The 21,846-nt window shown below is 29.9% G+C and overlaps 1 protein-coding gene across 7 annotated transcripts in view; it reads left to right on the top strand.

Moving 5' to 3' along the window:
- The window catches only part of LOC142319586 (uncharacterized), a 917,667-nt gene that overhangs the window by 482,128 nt on the left and 413,693 nt on the right, over positions 1–21,846 (top strand). For 4 of the 7 annotated variants that reach the window (XM_075357044.1, XM_075357046.1, XM_075357047.1 and 1 more), the window contains one exon: positions 19,027–19,097. The exons of the other annotated variants lie outside the window; for them this stretch is intronic. In XM_075357044.1, coding sequence (XP_075213159.1) covers positions 19,048–19,097 — 50 coding nt within the window. In that variant the 5' untranslated portion in view covers positions 19,027–19,047. The remainder of the gene's footprint in view (positions 1–19,026; positions 19,098–21,846) is intronic. 7 annotated transcript variants of the gene reach the window in all.

The raw sequence follows: 21,846 nt of genomic DNA, 5'->3' as shown, positions 1-21,846 counted from the left end.
CCATGGTCCGATTTTGCCCATTGACGAACTCGAACGAGATTTTGGATCGTTATATTTTATGTATCATTTTGAAAGTGATTGGCTTTAAATTTTAAATGACAAAATTATATTATTTTTTGTTTAAATCATTAAATTTTTATTCTAGTGAATGCTGTTGTAACGGCTTTTTTATATTTTTTATTTTCTGTTATGTGATATATATATATCACAATACGACTTATCTCAATTTATGAGAGTGACAGGCGATATGTACATAATTAATAGCAAAATTCAAAAAATTAATTTAAAAAAATTACTATTAAATCCAAAATTCAAATTTAATCAAATCAAAAAACAAAAATTAATGTAACCCATAATAACCTTATTATAACTGCATCTTGACCTAACATAAATCTTTTAATAAGAAAAAGAAAATAAATTTTCATTACACTCAACGACAGAGATATACAAGAAAAAAAAGGTGCAAAAAATCGTGGAATATCATTTAAATTACAGGTTCCTCTAAAAAGATTTAAAAACCGCCAGACCTAATAATTAAACACCTGCCTTTATATATATATATATATATATATATATATATATATATATATAAATAATTCGTATTTCATATTTATACTGCAGAATTTTTATCTAATAAAAAATTTTAATTTATGCTCAATTTTTATTATAGTAAGTTTGAACGGTTAGTTAAGCAGAATACTGAAATAGCTGCAGTATGTTACAGTACAATGAACACCAGTGATGATTTCAGCGTTTAACGATCTGAATTTACACACTGAATTTCATCGCAATCTGTTCTTATATGTTAACACCGTCATTTTCAATCGAAAACTTCCTCCAGCGCACGAAAATATTTTGATCGGTTTTTGTACAGTATCCGTTCTCAGGAAATCTCTCCATCATTTATTTATTCCTGGATTTTTTATTTTCATCTAAATCAATTGTTACATTTGCTGCACGATAAAGTTTTATAATTCTGTTTTGAAAATTTATATAACTGAAAAATTACTTTATTTTTCTTTTTCGATTCAATAGGAGAAAAGAGTGAAATTTCTAAAATGTTTCTCGTTCAGTGAAATATTTTATAATGAAAAAAATTAGGTCAGATATTGTTCATCATATCAATTACTATCAATTTAATGCTATAAACCAGGTTGTTTACTATTGAAATAGGAGATGAGAGCCAAAATTAATTGACGCTGTTCATCTGTTTCCCGTCGCGCGGTTTTTCCGCTCCAACTATTCTACCATGTACGTTAGCAGAGCTGAACAAAGGGAAATTAACATTGTTACTGCGTGAACCAAAGTAACGCATGTTAACGTGTACACCTGCCTTATTAAGACTTATATTTCTTGCTAGCAGTCCGATATCTGTATTTGACTTGGTTGATGAAATACTACACCTGCCATTACCATCACCATGCACGGCGTAATACTTTTATATTAGTCCGCGTTTCATACGTCATTCACGTATTGTGTTTCATATCTTATATTAGGGTGAATTTTCAAAATATTACCGTTTTACAGACGAAACGTATGATTTTTATCAGATTCGTTGACTATTTACTTATAATTTTTTTTTTTGTTTTTTTATCAATTTACTTTTACTTTTTGTAACTTCGATCATTTACTAATAAAAATATTTTCAAATTAAAGTTATTGAAAATCCAATTAGTTTCATGACAACAGTTCTAAATAAAATTAAGAAAAACATATAGTTTAATAGGTTAATTTTGTACTGAATTTTCTAGTGGAATAGAGTTAATTAATGTTACGTTTTCCTTAAAGATATATTCTACCCATACCACCTGTTTCCACCGTCTTCTTCCACACGCTTCTCAGAATTAACTTCAAGAACTTATGATCTTGAAGTTAATTAACTACCTTGTGTGATCTTTTATTGATTCGTTCATATAAGAGTAGCTATAAATTCTGTGCTCGCATTTTTATAAATTATTTCTCTTCACTTGTATAACTTTATTTAAAAGTTGGTATGTAATAATACATTTTTACCACTCAAATATAAAGAATGTTAATATTACATTAAGTCGTATTTCAGCTATCATGTTTTTTGTGGGCTATATTAAATAACCCTTCTAATTTCGGACTGAAAGATGATGGTAGGCTTAGTACTCAGTCTACTATATATGCTAGAAATCGCAGAAAATCTTACGATGACTGTCTGTCCGTTTTGTTAATCTGTTTTTCTGAAATTACAGCCAAAACACCTACTCAACCGTAAGGTTTATAACAGTTCACAAAAATCTAAACATATTTCTCTTCTGTTGAGAAAAGTATTATTTTTGCGAAACTGTAAACATTCAAAGGTATACAAGTTTAAGTAGTTAAAAAAGTTTGAAATTGTTTAGTATAATGCTACTGAAAGAGCTGTATGTATGTTTATAGACTTATAAAAAGCTTATAAAGTCTTCTCTTTGAGGATTTCAAATTTAACGAACCAGTTGATGGAAAAAATTTAATTTTATAAAATGTTTTTATGATTAGTGAGAGTTTTAATTTATTATAGAAAATTTGTTAGAAATACAAAAAAAATGAGTATAATAGGTAACACGTTACTAAAAAACGAAAACTTTCGACTTTATTTTGTGGTAAATCAATTTAAAAGTTCTGTAGTGTGGTCGATATAATTTAAAATATAAGATGCTCGAAAAAATTAATGTTTAAATATATTTAAGTTGTATCTGTTGGTTAAGTAAAATTATTTTGACAACAAAAACGAATTTTTATTTAGGCTTTAGGTAATGATAGGAACTTTTATTTTCGATTGAGTTATCTATTTTAACAATACTTTTGCGATACGTATATAATTTTAGTTAACGACCCAACTGAAAAACGTTTGAGTAGGAAAGTTGATTCTATCAAAACTGCTGGCAATCTCAGCATTGTTTGAGAAAAACTCCTTTTTGTTGTAGTATATCTACAAAACAATTATTCAGCCAAGTATACTGGAGATGCTATTTCCTTTATTTTAATATGGTGTCATGAAAATAAAGAGAAATTAATTAGATTTATATTGTTATAACTGAGAAATGACAATGTACTTTTTCACGAGTAGGTATGCCGGGACATCTTACTGAGCGGTTTACTTAATCTATTTTCGATTTCATTTTTCTTTTCTAATATTTCGATGATTGAAGCTAGTTAGATCCAAAGATTTTTTAAAATAAATTAAGATTTTCTTTTATATAGACTATTACCTGTTGGTAAATAGAATTTTCTACATACTCATTTAACGTATTCGTAAATATGTGCTCAAATTTCCCTGGCGGAGTTGTAGCGGCTCGGTATTTCATCCGGAGGTCCCGGGTTCGAATCCCGATCATACATACCATTTTTCAAACTACAAATGTCCATTCTCTTATTGTCACATACAAACTTCTTTATAAGCTTCTTTGAACGAATTTATCATCAAAAAAAATGTTCATTAAAGCCTTTTGAATTATTTATTTTATAGTTTCTGTCTCCGTGTATTTTATTTACTAGTATTTTTTGTTTTTATTTAAAATTATTAAATTTTAAATTTAATAATTTTAAATATTGATGTGGACTTTTATCACTTATATTTTTATAATTAACTATATAATTAATTTATTGTGTATTTATTAACTGCTCTGATCAAGATTTTACTATGGTTTTATAGGGTTTACCATGTTTCAAGCAAATACAGTTCCTCATTTTATCTGCGGAATAGAATACCTACCCACTCCTTCCATTCCCATTTCGTGTATTGTTTTATACCTACTAGATTAAAATATTTATTTATTTTTACGCTTAAATGATATATATTTTAGCACTGTAATTTAAAAAATTTATCTTGAAAAATTAACATGCACTAGTGATGGTTTTCAATCATGAGCGAAATCATACTTTTCAGTTATTCGCCAGGTTATACAAACGAACTTATTGAGTGTCTGTACAATTTGTTCTCTTTCATATCGGTGAAGCAGGGATTTTATGCTTCACGCATTTATTGAACCCTGCCACGGCCTACCTACCCTGTTCAGAACTGAATGGGCACTTTTCATTACTTTTTTTTTTTACAAGTATCTCTTACAACTCCCCTATTAATAAAACGACGGATTATGTTTCGCTATGCGTCCTTGCGTCAGCATGCTGTAGATAAATTTTTTCATCTTCCGTTAAAAAGAATCTTTTATCATATTTTTCAATCTTCCCTCAAATTAATCTACTTTTATTTTATTTATTTTTTTTTTTGTTTTTACCGAATAACGTTATTTTTATAAATCTATTTATTTATTTTTTTGTAATTTTTGTTAGTATTTGTTCTTATATATAATTTTTTTAGGGTACTTGACATTTTGACTAAATTAAAAAAATTGAATGTTTAGATGCTGAATTAATAAAAACAATGATTGGTAAGCGAAATTATAATTTATATATTTTTATATTATAAATACCAACGGGCCATGCTAAATAAAATTATTCTAAAAACAATGAACCCAGTATTATTGTATTTATTGAGAAGCCATGAAGTTGTATTCATTCCTTTTTTCGTAACAGAATGCTTATATTTTTTTTCTAAAAATGTAAAAATATTATGGTGTACAAAAGAAAAGCAACTTATTTCATTTTTTAACCACTGATACTCAAAAAGGAATTGTCTAACAATAGATCCAACCGCTCTAAAGCATCTGGTAGATTTAACGACACTATTTCGATAGAATTATACACCACGAAGGTTGGCAGTAGAGCTGGGGTTGAATATGTATGTAAAAACTACCTACATATTGATTTGATTTCAAATTGTTTTGTAGAAATTTTTGGACCTGACCCATGGGTCAGGTCCGCGCCATGCCACGCCACCGTATGGTCCACCCCCCCACCAAGCCATCCCCTCCATACCTAACCCTTATGACCTTTACCAGAAGTCATCTTCAGCACCTCGGCAATGACATCTTGCCAGGATGCTACCGATGCGAATGCCACAAGCGACATTCCCATCGCAGTACTACTAACATATACTCCATACAAAACACATCTAGCCAAGTCTCAAACAAGACTGAATGACGTTGTAAGAACTAAGGAACTGAACTCTACGTACCCGAAAGGTAAAAGTGAGTTCGACACACAATGAATGATAAAACGCGACACAAGAACACTAACAAAGCATAACAATAAATAATGTAACATAAAACATAACTAACGAAAAACAAGCAAATCTATAACCAAACCGAAACACGAACACAAAGAAGGAAAGTCCAAGAGAACATCACACCCCTTCAGCGATCCTTCCTTTCGCCAAATATGCAATAAAACTTTCAACGATTTTTTGATTCGGCCCTGTTTTTCCAATTAACACGAGTCGTTTTCCAATTAATCAATTGTCTACCCGATAATACCAAGTTGACAAATGGTCTCTGTGTGCATTAATTCATACTTAGCAGATTCATATATCACATGATAAGCATCGTCCAACAATCCGCATTGCGGACAAATACCAGTCCGCCAGGCCAAATTTCTGTAGTCTGTCCCGAAAAACACCATACCCTGAAAGAAGTTGCATCACATACTTTTTCAGGTGTACCCAAGAGGCGTCCCGTAAATCAGCATTAGTGAAAAGATCATGCGTATACCGCTGCCCACACTGTCTAATCCCATCTGGCCTGCTACAGAGTGACAACATGCTGTTCTACCTCCTTATTTTCTCCGAAGCGCTAGCTGTGCCAATTCATAATCCCTGAACTTTAACTGCTTGACTCAAACGTGATGTGAGGTTGTAGTTGTTTGATTATAGAATCGCCAAATTGAGAATACATGTGATTTGAGGTCAATTCAGCTGTTAAACATGTTAGAAAAATTATCTGTACTAACATCAGAGTGGATTGAATCTTTCCAACATTGAAACCGAATTCGAATATTATCTACCTAATATGGCGTTTAAGGAAGACTTAACAGATATGAATTTTCATAAATATTCGATTCATGTTGGAAACTGTGGGAAAAAATAATTTCATTAAATATATGAAAAAATATAAACTGAAGATCAACTGAACTTGTAGTGTTGTTTACTTATGTTCTGTATTTTTTATTGCGTTATTAGTGAGTACTTTAATTATATCATACAGTATATGAATTAACAAAAACTGATTATTTACATACTATTTATTCCAATTAATTGATTAATTATTCATTTGTAGTTAAACCAATAATTGAAAATAACCTTTCTTAAAAATACTTTACTAACATCTTGATAATAAACTAACCATTTTTTTAACTTTGTTTTTGTCTCTGTTTAATTTCAGCTTTCTTTTTATAAATATTTCAGTAGCTTATAATCATTGTTTATTTTACAGGCTATAATTATTTCAAAATAGGAAATTCAAATATACATGCAGAATTTATACTGTAAAATATTTTTAATTTTGGAATCTCTTAATAATGTGTTAAAGATTTTACTATTACCTTTCCTTTTTTTATCGTAATTTTTTTTCCTTAATGATCCTTTTGTAATAAATTATTTAATATTTTTTTATGAATGAGCGGACATCGGACAGCTGTGGTCATTAGCCCGGTGAAAATTGGCAACGTATGAAAATTGCCATGCCTGACAGGGATTCGAACCCGGGTGCTCCGCATGAATGCCGAGACGCTACCTACTCAGCCACAGAGAGCATGTTTTTTTTTTTTAGTAAAAAAAAGGAATATTACAATTACCATATGGGCATTTTAAATTAACTGGTTTCTACTTTAATTATCGGCAGGAATCTGATTCCTGTACCTTCAGTAATTTTATTTATATTTGAGTAAATTTAATTATATTGAATAACATTGTTCATTGTATATTTTTCAATGATTTATTTTGGTTTCAAATGTTCAGATTTACATGATTTAGATTAAATAGAAATTTACCTTTCTCCTCTCCTGTAATTAAAAGTGTTAATTTCACCCCCGAAAAATGTATAAATTAAAAAATATATTTTTCATTTATTATAAAATGTAGGTGTAATAAATAAATAAGTAAATTTAATAGTATACTTTAGATATGACTTTTTGACATTCTTTTAACGTGGTTATTATCGTACAAAGGAATTCTCTTCGTGGCATAGACTATATAATTATTACTATGATTTATTACCCCATAAGAATGAAGAGTGGCCTCATTTAAAAGAAACTCCCTTAAAACGTTTTATAGGGTAATAACTTTAATATTTTATAAATAAAAAGGTCTTTTTAACTTTCCTTACGTATCTTATCAGTAAACAGCAATTGGCTTATACTGCGTATAATATTTATATAAGTACTATCGTTTCTTTATTTTCTATTGTAGAAATTTATTATAATACAACGTATAAATAAATATTAATGTTGATAACTATTTTATTATTTTTATTTTAAATAGCTACGTTAGTTAAGACATTGCATACCTTAGGGGTTAATTTATTGTCAAACAGCGTTTTTAATAAACACTGTAATATAAGAAATGAGAACGCACGTTTGATTTCATTTTTATTTATTAAACTTTTGCCGATTATAAAAATAATATTGTAGTATCTGTCCTATTTGTTATTATATATATATATTAAAATAATAATAATAATATCTTTATTTAATAATAAAGAGGACGTTTAGGAATTTTGTTTCCAAACAGCAGAAACCTGGAGAAAGATGTACATTTGATTGTTAAACGGTCATCACCGGTTTTAGAGGAATATTAAAAATAAATATAAACAAAGAAAAACTTTTACATGTTTATAATAATACGTTTATAAAATTTTACATGTCTTTATAAAATAAAACTAAAAATGATAGCTTGAAAATAATGCGACTGGATGTGAGCAGGTCCGATCTGAAAGCAAATGATATAATACAATCTATAATATGAATTCTCGGTTATACTGTACTGACCACAGCGGAATATTTCAGGACTAGACCATTCTTAGAAAAAACTTATTTACAATATTTTTTTTTCTTTCCTTTCAGTTCAGAAATGAATTTAGTTTTTTGATGTTTGTTCTGTAAATAGTTTTTTGTCATTCGATTATTTCTCTGAAAACAAAAAAAACAAAATTGTAATGGTGTAAAATAAAAAAAAGTATTGCTTATTAAAATAATGAAATTTTTGTTTCTTAATAAGTTTGCAAACGTCAGCTATTTTTATGAAAGATTTTTCCGTCTTTCATTTTAAATGTATTATTTTATCTTAAATTACTAATTGTAATTATTAATGCAACGAATATTATCAAATTAATTTTATTAACATTTTCGCGATTATTTCTAATAAATTAACTATGCAGATATATATAGATGCATATGTATGTCCTTTTATCCAAATGTTAGATAAAACCAAAACAGTTTTGGTTGGACAGTGGCGTCTAACCTACCGCCATTATAATTTATACTAGTTACCAGAAAAATCAGACTACTCGAGAAAATTCGTTTTTTTGCCGTTTTAGTGTTACAGTGCCTATAAGCCAACAAACCTCACGTCAAACTCATTACACTTTTCTTCTGGCTTAGTCTGGTATAAAATAGGATAAATATATAGTATAATATAGGATTAACCGTTAATAACGGTCGATATCGTGTTCGGTCGATATCACTTCAGAACGTGTTCAGGCCGTCATATTATCGTGGACTTCTATCATACGTTTACTATACTGATATGCAAATAAAGAAAAATATCCTTGGCTGCTTTTCTCAAAAAGATAAAGACTGTTAAAATAGTTTATCTTATTTAAATTTTATACCATTTTTAAAAACTATTTTATATATATATTTTTTTTTATAAAATCACTTTTTCTGTTTCTTTTTAAAAAATAATAAATGTCATAAAACAGATAAGTTTTATAAGAGGATAATTCTGACAAATAACATTGATTATAACTGCTTTATCCGAATGACTAACATTTATGAGAATAAAGTTCGTGGACTTGGTACTCTGGGAATATTTTAATTAACAAAGTACAGAATCTTGTAATACGGGGAAACACAAGTGCATTTATCAAGGTTTACTCGACCGAACTAAGGCAAACGATTGAGTTGATGGATACCAAAGATGAAAGTGTTATCACGTACGATCAGTTCCATTAAACGTCAGACAAGAGATGGTTACGAAAGTGAATTTATTCTTTACGTTCCCTTGCTTTCTTTATATTGACGATCTACCATGATTACTTACCTTAGATTCAATTGTTTTATATGTTGATATTTTCTATTGTTTCTCTGATTAAATGCAGGCATTAGTATCATAGTGTACATTTGTAATTTTGCAAACGGGTAACCGCTAGAGTCATCATTTTAATTTATATAAATCAAGTTTGTTACTGTTCATGAATAATCTGAGGAGAAGGTCCTTACGCAAATAATCCTTATCAGTTCCTTGAGATAATTTTGAAAAATCAGACCGAATGAATGTTTTAAATTATAAGCGGAGGCTTACAATTAAAGATAGATAAAATGTTATTAATTAAAATTGATTTAAATTATTTATTAAACTATATTAAAAACATTATTTCATATAGATAAAAATATATTGTATTTTGCGTAATGAGAAAACTCAAAAACCATTGTAACCTAGCTGGCCCTTCATAAGAACCGTCTTTATTTTGCTTGGATTTATTACATGTTCTATACGCTCCTGTGGCATCATTCTTTTGGGAAATACATCAGATGCTCTAGTACGTTGAAACTTGATAAAAAGAGCTGTTTAGAAGGACTTCATTGTCGTATCTCATCACGACTAATTTTTAATGGAACGTCCGGTTCCATTTACACAGGTTATCTTTACACAGTCTTAATTCATTTAAAAATTCACATCTTTTTCATTCCATCACAGTATTTAACAATTTTTCTTTCAATTTGCTTGAAATTGTGTACTCGTAATGAAATAGATAGAAGTTATAATTACTCGACTTAGAGCTTATAAACTACGTTTCTTATGACATTTGATAAATTTATTAGTTTATGTGGATTTATGATAAATGTCGTAAAGTTAATCGTTGTAGGCGACCTAATAAAAGTAACAAGACACTCCTGAAAATAATATAGCCGTGCTCAAGAAAAACAAGTTCCATGTCAGGCATACTGAAGAAAGGAAGGAATGAATTGCTTTTTCGTTCCCTTCAACAATGAGCGCAATGTAAAATGCATCCGTGGATTTGACTGTTACTTTATACCATACGGTTTGATTGTGTAAGTAAGCATCATTATTCGGGGAAAGGGACTGTTGACTGGTACCTTTATCTCAGGTACCTTTTATGCGTCATAACCATAAGAAAAACTGGAACAAATATTGTATTACTCTTTTCTGTTAGGATACGATGCTTGATGTACACAGCTTCCGCTCGGTATTTGAGTTATTTATCCAAATGTTTAAAGATAACTCATTATTTTTTTTATTGTAAAATTAAGAGTATATTTAACATTGCTTGGATTTTTTCTGATAATTGAATAAATTACATAATTATTGCAAAATAATATTTTCGCATAATGCAGTAAAACAAAATATTACTATTACACTTTATTTTTAATGATTTTTATATTATTTATTTCATCACAGTGACAGTGTTGTATTAACTTGTGTAAAATTATACGGAAGAGATCCAGTCTTCAAAAAATAGCTTATCTTTTGATAAAAAAAAAAGCTAATTAAAATGTGGATAATTTAGTTTGTATAAGATCTGTTTACGTTTACTTTAAGAATCAATTATTTTGATGAATGATCACATGCATATACTTTTTTAATTATTACAGATTATATACCCATGTACCACGTTCACCCAGGTTTGGAAAATTAAAACACACTTTTTTGCGTTTTATTAATAAAATCACCATAGAAGATTGAAGTTATAACACAGTATTTGTTATTTACATATTGTCAATAAATCAGTCTATACTGTAAACATTTAATTAAAAGCATAGAAATTAGTAGGCATTTAAATTAATTACTGTCATCAGTGCTCGAGTTTCCGTCATCCGTAGAATTGCAGTTATCTTCGTAATTACTTAACCAAATAATTGTCCTCACTTCTATCGAGAGCGTTCAAACTACAAAATTTCTTAACGAGTCTTTAATTTAAATCATCCGATATTTCTGACAGAACCGCAATAATCCGATAATAAATTTGTATCAAAGACAGTTTCTTTATTTTATGAGATGATGTAGTGACGTGTTGGTCATTCAGTTTTTTTGGTTAACGGAGTTTGGTTTAAAATTGTCGGTTTAGACAGATATCTAAAGATTGAAGAATAGATGTCATTTCACCACGAATAATAACCGATCACACTTTCCAGCAATCAATCTTCGCTTTACATCATCGGTCGTATGACCTCAAAACTGTCCATTACAAGTACGATAGGTTTTGGTAATAAAGCTTCTGGTTGATGCTTCCAGATGCATTTAATTCACTCCAGTATTAATTCATTACTCATCCATCCCTTTTCTTTTCTTGTACTCGTACGAAATATTGGCTGGAAATTTTTCACCTTTCGGTAGATATTTTCTTTAAAAAATTACATAATAATGATGATCCGAAAATATTGTCAGCAACACCGAACAACATTATTTTTCATGACAGTCAGTTCGTATCTATCTAAACTCTCTTTGTGTCTATACTTTCAATTGTTGTCGATCGTATTTCGATGGTCAACAGTGTCTGATTTGCTTTCCCGTATTTAGGGAATAATTGTTACTTTTTTTGTAAATTTATGACATATGATTGAAATTTTGTGTTTATCTTTATATTCTTCTGAGAGCCCTGTGCTACTTCTTCCGTTTTCGAATCAAAATACTTTGTCGTCAATGAAATTGGCGTACCCATTTAAGAGTAACTTTAAATTCATCCCTACCGATATTTGATACATTGGCGATTTCTAGGGCTACATCTGATAGATTTCGGTATCAATCGCATGGCCTATAGGTTTAACAACCTATGGTGTCCTTATGCTACATACCAATTGCAGAAGAGAGATTGTACTGTGAGTGAGTTGCAGGTTATGCAAAGTTACTTCAGTCATAGGTGTGTGGTGCTCCGCCGGCAGCCATGAAGTGGGAAGACACTGTTCGAGGGTTGTTCGCAGGGCAGTATGTTTGGTCTCATTGTGGGTGGTGGTGTTTGATTCACTTCTGCGGCTGAGGTTGTAAAGCGGGTGACGAATCGTGGCTTATGCTGACCATGGGCTCCTGCTGGTCGATGGAGGTTCGCTTAGGGGAGTTGAATTCCAAGCCACTCAAGCATGCAGGATACTGGAGTTATGGGGTCATCAACCTAAGGTGACGTTTAGCCAGGAGACGACCAAGATTATCCTCCTCAAAGGCTGTTTGGCCCTGAGGCGGCGAGTCCGCGTATCGATGGCAGGCCAACGTATTAGATATGTTCAGATTCTAAATTACCTCGGGGTGTTTCTTGATGAGAAATTGCAGTTTAAGAAGTTTAACCCACCGGGTTGGTCTAGTGGTGAACGCGTCTTCCCAAATCAGCTGATTTCGAAGTCAAGAGTTCTAAGGTTCAAGTCCTAGTAAAAGCAGTTAGATCGTGGATACCGGTGTTCTTTGGTTGTTGGGTTTCAATTAACCACACATCTCAGGAATGGTCGAACTAAGAATGTCCAAGACTACACTTCATTTACACTCATACATATCATCCTCATTCATCCTCTGAAGCATTATCTGAATGGTAGTTACCGGAGACTAAACAGGAAAAAGAAAGATTAAGAAGCACCTTCAATATGTGGCGGGAAAGCCCGGTAAATGCTTTTTCGGAATTCGACGTGTGGTCGATCTTGATTACGGTCTTAATTTTAAGACTATGAGTATCTTGTATAAGGGCGTCTGCGAGGCAGGCAGTTATGCTACATACGGCGCCTGTTTGGGCGGATAAGCTAAAATTTAAAAGCTATCGGGATATTTTGTAACGGGCTCAACGCCTTATATTGCTAACGGTAATATTACCGTACAATATCACGGGAGGCGATCTTGGTGATCGCAGTCGTGAAACCGATAGACTTGATTACGTCTGAGAGGTAACAGCGTTATGTTGCTAATAATTCAGGTGAATTGACTTTCACTGGATTGGTCTAGTGGTTAAACTCGTCATCCCAAATGACTTGATTTTGAAGTCAAGAGTTCCAAGGTTCAAATCCTAGTGAAGACAGTTGCTTACAAACGGATTTGAATACTTGATTGTGGACACCGGTGTTCTTTGGTGGTTGGGTTTCAGTTAACTACACATCTCAGGATTGTTCGACCTGATGCTGTATAAGACTACACTTCATTTACATTCATACATATCATTCTCACTCATCCTCTGAATTAATACCTTACGGTGGTTTCGGAGGCTAGACAGAAATAGAGAGAGGTATGCCATAATGCTCACAGAGATCATTTGTTGGCTTGATATTATCGGGTCGACACTTGTTCTCCGTCTTAATTGGAAAAGCAGGGCGATCTTAGAAAGTTTTATTGCATATTTGGCGAAAGAAAGGATCGCTGAAGGGGTGTGATGTTCCTCTAGGACTTTCTTTATGTTTATGTTTGATTTTATTTTTATTTTGTTTTATGGTTTGCTAAACTGTTGCTGTTTTTGTTTCTGTTTGTTTATAAATTTGTTTTTTCGTTGGTTATGTTTTATGTTACTGTTATTTTACATTATTTATTGTTATGTCTTGTTAGTGTTTTTGTGTTTCGTTTTATTGTGTGTCGAAAAATTTGTTTTCTTTCTTTCGCCACTCACGAATCCAGGACTCTGCTATATAAAATCTTCTGAAAATAGGAATAGTAAACTATCTGAGAAAAATGCAAATGATAGCCTCCTTTGTAGAGATATCTCTGACACTACGTTGTTCATAAGAGTTTAATTTTATAATATCGGTAATTATTCAAAGCCAAGTTGTTTGTTTTATTTCATTGGATATAGGTTCGTAGTCAAACCAAAGCAGTTCTTATTACAATTCTGTATGGATTCATTAATATATAAGTTTAATAATTACTTCATCATGTGAAACCTTAAAATCCGTGTACGACGCCCAGGCTATTTTAGCAACCGTCATTCCGGACAAAATGGTGCGTGTGGAACACACGAACTATTTCCATATATACGCGGTGTGCGTATGCGGTATTTTCATTAATGTTAATAGGGAATGCTGATTTTTTTTTGCGTCTTAATTTTATTTCTCAATTTTTTCAAATGTTGGGACTCTGACTTTTAACATCGTGGAATTCATTTTAACTAGTTACAAAGAGTTCGTGTTTTAATTTTTCTATATTATTACATAAAAACTGATATACTAGTACATATTCTTCCACTTAGATTAACTTTTTGCTGTTTACTATATGTCACAGTTTTATAAATGTGACATATTAAAAGCACTTGTGATACAAGAGGTATTGGTCAGAATTGTTTACTCCGAGAGAAATGTTGTTCAATATTCAGCCAGATCCTGAGATGAACTGAATAAAGTTCCACTGAATATCGTTCCATTTCGACAGTCTTGGCACGCTTTTCTATTTTCAGGGCGGCTTTCATATCAAGTTGCTATTCGGTAACGGCTCTTTCATATACTCGTATTCATCTACAGAAGACCAAGTTGTGAATATAAATAATTATATAGTTAAACCATATACTCCGTACAATTAGAAAGATTTAACAAAAAGTAGTTTTTTTTTTGGCTTAATGCTTAAATTAGGCATTATTTTTATTTTGTTATGATTTTATTTCGATTTTTAAGATTTTAAGCGTTGTAATAAATGATTGAGATCAGTTTTAAGTAACATTATACTTATAATTTATAAGTTTGAATCAAAATTTAATTTTTAAAAAAATGTTTTTTTTTATTTTTTTTATTCTTATTTATTTATAATTTGATTGAATATTGGTTTTAAAACAGTAAAACTGAAATGTGTATTCTATTCCTTTATTGTGATTTTTAAAATTTAATATTTTACTATCAGTAAGTTAATAGTAGTCATATCCGTAATGTTTGCGTTGAGGGTTGGTAAATCCACCAAATAGCTAGTAATCCTGTCTGCAACTCAAGTATTAGAACCTGTCCAGTTTCTCTCACTTACTCTCTAACACACACACACTCTCTCTCTCTCTCTATATATATATATATATATATATATATATACAACGCACACACACACACACACACACACACACATATATATATATATATATAAACCCACAGTATATATATATATACTCTTGTCTCTATATAAAGGTTATATTGCTGGGTGGACCACCAGATTGCCTCTAACTTCACCTCTAGTAACAGCTTACGTTGTTCATTCATTAATTTATTCATTCCCTCTCTTACTCTGCCTTTTCCCATCTCTCTCTTCCTACCAGACACATACACACATATCCACAAAATTACTTACTCTTAGCGTTTGCTTCTGTATAGCATTATATGTTTAGCTTTTGTGTGCACACATTCTTTTTATGACACCGGCTTGTCGGTTTGTTATTATATAACAGTGCGATTTCTACCGAGTGGCTTAGCCTAGTTCTATTGGACATGGTATAAGCATTAAGCTCCTCTGTCGGTCATTACCGGAATGCATAGTCTCAGCTCGCAGCGGACTTCAACATTTCGTCTCTCTTTAATTAAACCCGGCTTCTCCTTGATTAAATTCTGCAGCCCTTTCTCTGTTATAACAATGCCTACAGTTAACAATTCTTTATGACCCTCGACTACGTACGAAACACAGATATGAGGTAGCATTACTTTCTTGTTAAATTTTATGTGATCTTTGCGTAAACAAGCTCAAGCTAACTACTAAATCAAGTTTATTGATCAATTTTCGAAATAAATTATAAAATAAATATTCCTTTTATTTTAAAATAAAAATAATTACACTTCTTTAAACAGGTTTCATTTTTTAAATAAGTAACTAGATGCAAATTTAAAATTAATGAAACGGTTATAAAGTAATTTAATAGAGTAATAGTACTGTAATTATTTTGATGATAAATGAAATGGATGATTACAATATATTATTGAAAACTAATTGTATCCATTATTTATCGACCATTTAATAAATGCAATGTGTTTGTAATTAATTCTGGGTTTTTTAAGAAGTAGTAAAAGTTCTTACCTTTTTTTTAAAGTAGATTTTCCTTAAACCAGTTAGTCACATATTATATATTTACCTGGATGTCTTTTACTTTTATTGGAGGTTATGGGGTAATTTAATAAAAGTATGCTTCGTAAAAATTTAAGAAATTAGTGCTTATATTTATTTTCTTAATTACTTTTTTAAAAAGTTAATTTATAAGTTAATATATTAGTACAAAAAAAAGGAAAGCCTTTATGGAAATAAGAAATTTAATAATCTCAAACGTAAATTTATTAATTTAAAAAAAATTTTCATAATGTGTAGCGCTTAATAGCAGTGTAATATTGGCTTTAGGAAAACCAGAAAGATATCAAAGAATAAAGATTTTTGCATAGCGGTGTTGTAGAAAAGAGTATCGGTATTGAACAATTTAGTAAGTTAATATAGTTCAAGTTGATAAAACACGAATTGAAAAAAAGTATCCGAAATTTCTTACTTTTTAAAGAGGTAAAGTGGTTGGTGTTATATTAAAGCACCCAAGTGTACATTAAAAATAAGGATACATTTTAAAAAATAATGAAAGATTAATGCAGAATAGAAAGGGATTGAATACGTCAAACCAATCAAGTTACTAATGAGTTAAAAAGAAAATTAATTAAAACAGGTTGAGTAATAATAGCGAATCATTAACTTTGCGATTTGCGAATTGGTCAAAGTATTTTTAACGTGTTAAATTTAATTATACATCTGTTGTTAACAAACTTTTTGTTTTTAAATATTCACCACATTTATCGATTTCATTTTATTCTCTAAGTGTGAATAAAAAATGTAACTGCCGTATTATAATTTAATTTTTATTGATGAAACTGTCGAACCATTTTTAATGATGATTATGAAAACATTTTTCACACTTGGCGAACATTATTTTGATCGGAATAGGAAACGTTAGTATAAATTTCTGGTTGATTTAAAAATTATTTTTACTTGTGAATTGCAGTAAATCATGGACTCCACAGTTAATCGATGTAACTAATGCTAATTGGATGGTATTCCAGCTACATGCAATTTATATAGCTGAAGTGCAATTTAATGTAATGTTCTGTTCCGTTAATTACGTAATTTTGTGGCTGGAATTATTTTATTGCCCTATACTAATTGAGAATTAGTTTTAAAAATGATTAAATACGCAGTAGTATGATGTACGAGTAAATATAACTCCTATAATACCAGTAATTAAAATTAATTCCAGTTTTTTGAAAGTACAAAAAAATGCTTCGATTATACTATTGATGTTTACCGTTTGATTATATTAATATGAGGCTCGTATTGAAACACGACGCTTGGTTTACATTCTTTGTATTATGATTTTTTTTCTATAAGGGAAAAGTGTTATAAAAAAACAGTTCTTGCACGAATTTTTCGATTTTGGGTGATAGGAATTTGCAAGATTTTTATTCCATTTACTTTGTTTAACGAATCATATATAACTGCGAGTTGAATCCAGAAGTTATCCATCAATCTGTTGCCCCACAAATATTTTTTAAAAGTAATGATAGAATCATTGAAGTTATTATTTCAGTAGCCTAACACTGAAAATTATTGTTTCCCGTTTTTTTTTTTTGGTAAAGAATTTTGCATTTTTAAAATTGCTTGACTCTATTTAAATCAGTTTCAAAAGTTCCTTAGTACATGTGAGTTTGTGTATCAGTAACACTTATCCAGAGGAACACGTTAGTTGAACGTATTATTACTTCTTTTTTTTGTAGGTGACTTTAACTTTCTCATAAATTCGATAAAACAATTTCCAAGAACATGTCATTAACTTGTGTTACAAAATACGGACTTTTATCTAATGTAGTCGTTTTATGGAATTCTTTCAGTGATGGTAAAAATTATTTGATACTGTACGGGAACCATCTATCAATTGTTTTTAGAGATATACCGTCTCAAAAATAATAGACGAAATGAGTAAAATGTCATGTACTAAAAAATAAATAATTTATGGAATTTATCAAGCATAAAAGTCGCATTATCAAAACTGGTATTTACATTTTTTTTTTTGAAAATAAAAAGGATTTGATGATTTTTTTATGTGTGTATATATATATATATATATATATATATATTATTAGTAAAAATTTTGTTTTATAACAGGAAAATAGGAATGAATTTTTCTTTTTATTTATTCATAGTCAAGTATTCCTTTGATAGCCGAACTTTAAATCTCTGTCCCATGATAGATTGAAAACATGTTGACCTATTTTGAAAAAAAGAAACGTATTTTGTTTAACTGTTTAATCACTGGCAATAATCTGATAGCAGGTTATTAAAATTTTGTGCTCAGTTAGTAGAACAAAGTTGCTAATACAATTTATATATATATATATATATATATGTCACTACATGTAGTGAATTTTTCTACAGAGTTTATTATTAGAATTTTTACCAGAAAGTGCTGTTTTGCGAAAAGTTTGGACGAAATTCTGTTAATCTACAGAATTTTTTTCTGAGTTCCGGTAAAATAATATTTGTATTTGTTATCTTCCTGTTCGTGCGAAAAATTTTTGTTTTTCACAGATCTTCGTAACTCTGCACAGTATTGCTGTATGTGTATGTTTCGTAAAAGAAACAAATATTTATTTACCAAATAAAAATCATTACTACCTTAAAAAAGAAGAAAAACGATTGGCTGAGATTAGTAATACCTTGTGCTCATTATTATTAATATATTTTTGTTTTAAAACTCCTTGGCCTGTACCTGGATACATTTTTATTAGTCTACTTTTCATTATATTAAATCATTATGATTCTATATCTTATGACAATATAATTGTGATTGTGCTTATTTTACTGTTTTTGTTACTGCGTAAAATGAATACATTTTTATCACTTATTATTTGTAATTTTACATTCTGGATTTATTATGTACAGATAAATATATTAATTTAATCTAATTACAATTATCTATATTTAATTGATTTGTGCAGGTGTTGATAGCTCGTGCCTGTATGGCGAGACAACATTCAAGGAACTCGACATCTGCATCTACTAGCGAAGGGTCAGTCACCCAATCTAAACGGCTACATCAGCCATCTGACTAACAAAATCAAAACTAATAATACTAAATTAGATTATTACAGTTATAAATAAAGTAACAATCGATGTTAGCGTCGGTTTATAAAAAGCTTGCGCCGAGCTAATAAAATATTTTAAAACTTTTGAACTGTTTATTCAGCTTATCTTTTTATGTACACAAATAATATGTACTTATCATTAATCATTTTATAATTTATTAACTTCATATAAATTCTCATTTTTGAATTATCTGGTAATTTTTTTGTAAATAGTAATTATACTGCATTTTTAAACTGTTAATTATTAGTGTAGTGATAAAAGATAAAACTTCATTCAAATAAAAGGGGAATAGCATTGTGGTTTTATGCGTAGTTTAGATTTTTTAATATGCAATATTCATTCTATTTATATTAGCTAACCGAACCGTTTTTAGTAAGCGACATATAACTTCAGATAGTTGTATTTTTTTTTTTTATATATAACGACCCAGCAACTTTAAATCTGCTCAGCAATACAATTGAACAATAAGTAAATAAGATCTGTATTTGAACTAACACTGAGTAGTCACAGACCAAGCGGCTGGTTACTTAACGATAACAACGAAATGAAAGAAATGAAATAGAAGAGCACTCCGTACAGCCAGACCATAAAGTCACCTAATTGAAACGATAAGGCAAACCGAGAATATTATTCCTTAACAATCTTTAAAAATCACTTATCAAGTAGGTGATAAGGTTATCTAATAAATTAACTGCCAAATAATTCGGGTGCCTATCCAAACGATTTTGATATCCAAGGCTGACCATAGAGATTTCCTGCCGAACGGTTCGCAACTTAAGATCATCATATATGAAGCTATTGCTTATATACCACAGTATGTTTACAATTTTTCGCAATGTTTTTGTCTGGTAGCGTCCAGGTATTACAATACTGGAATTGTATGCTGTTCCCCAAAATTTAAGCCTGTAAGTTCAAACGCTTAGATTTGATATGTTTCGCCCAAGTAAGTCGTCGGTCAAGATGAAAACCCAAATATTTATATTCCTGGAGATCTCGGAATCGGAAAATTGAAGGTAGAAACATTAGGACAGTGTTCCTTACGAAGGGTGAACGTGACGTGCTTTGATTTTGTTTCGTTTACTTTTATTTTCCAACATGTAAGCCACGATTTGAGGAGAGTGATATAATCTTGAATAAAACGAAACGTTGCAGGTTTTAATTGATCTTAAAATTATGCATATCGGAAAATGTTGGCGAAAAATCATTTTACTTGTGTATTTTATATCATAATGACTAGAAGTTTATATCAGGAAAATTAAACTACTACAAGTAATCACCTCATATCCGGATTCTGCATCTTACAATGTCGTAAAAATCACTTTTAGTGTGATTTATTTTTTATAAATGTACTAAACCAGTACCAGTGTAATGTTTCCTTTAGTTATATACAGTTTAAATCTACTTTACAAGGACGAAATCATGTATTCCTGGTAAGTCTATTTGACTATAGTCAAACATTCCTTGTTTGACTATTAGTCAAACATTCAGACTATAGTAAAACATTCCTTTGTAAAAAATACCCTTATGGATCAATCAAATTATATTTAAAAATAGTCTGTTCTTATCTACAGTTTATCTATTTAAATAACGAAAATGTGGTTTGGTATAAAAATTTCGAAAACTACGATTGTTTTTACACACTTTCTTTCTATTTGTAATTTCCGCGCTCCATTACTTAGGTAAAACAAAAAAGAAGATAATTAAAAGATAATATTTGTTAGATATGGATAATCTAATAATGTTAGACATTACTCAAGAGAGTTTTCCTGAATTTATCTGCTATAATTTCTGAAACCTTTACAGCTAAGATAAAAAAATAAAAGGTATAAAATCTAATTTTCAGAGAAAGAAAGAAAGTAATGGAAAAGAAATTCATTTAAAATCGGTTAATAAACCTTGTACTGCAGTGAAAACAATATAGTGTACACCCATCCCAGGATATTCATTTCCCAATGATAAAAATATTAAGAATTTTATATAAATGCGAACTAGTCTACGTTGTGAGGGGTTATAAAATGTCCGCCTGCCAAACATACTCAGATAGAAATGAAAATATTCAGATACAAAATACGTTGTTGGTTAATAAAGAATTCCTTTTATTGTACTGACGAATATTCAGACTATGCTGCGATACTACATTTTTAAGTATTTTACAGTTATATCGATTTTAAAATGGGCCTATGTACTTTACTTTGTATTTTATGTAGGCCTATTTTATGTTAGAATTTTGTTATTTTTCTTTTTTATGAAATGTACATTAAACTTTTATTATTGTTTTGACAAATTCCCTATAACAAAAAAAGAAGAGCCTTAAAGTTTGTATAATTTTTTCCTACGGTTTATTACGAAGTTATAGCAAATTAGACAGTCGTTTTCTTTTCTAAGGAAAAAATTTATTTTCTTTCTAATATTGATTTAAATATTAATTGTTCATTTATTATTTTAAATGTTTTCTATTAATGTACTCTGGATTACAAAAAACCGATTAAAGCAAGTCGATCGTGCGATTTAAAAATAGATTTTAAATAAAACTAATATCTAATGGCTAGGAAAGTTCTGGATTGAAAATCAGAATAAGGAAACTTACGTAATACTTTAATAGTTTTTTCGGTTTTTTCTTTTTGAGTAGGTTGTCAACTAGAAAGTGTATATTTGGAGTTATATCTTAAAGG

Source organism: Lycorma delicatula, chromosome 2 (assembly GCF_047948215.1).
Source record: "Lycorma delicatula isolate Av1 chromosome 2, ASM4794821v1, whole genome shotgun sequence".
In the NCBI taxonomy this organism is placed as follows: domain Eukaryota; kingdom Metazoa; phylum Arthropoda; class Insecta; order Hemiptera; family Fulgoridae; genus Lycorma; species Lycorma delicatula.
Note: the sequence above shows the minus strand (reverse complement) of the source record. Positions and strands in the feature narration are given on the sequence as shown.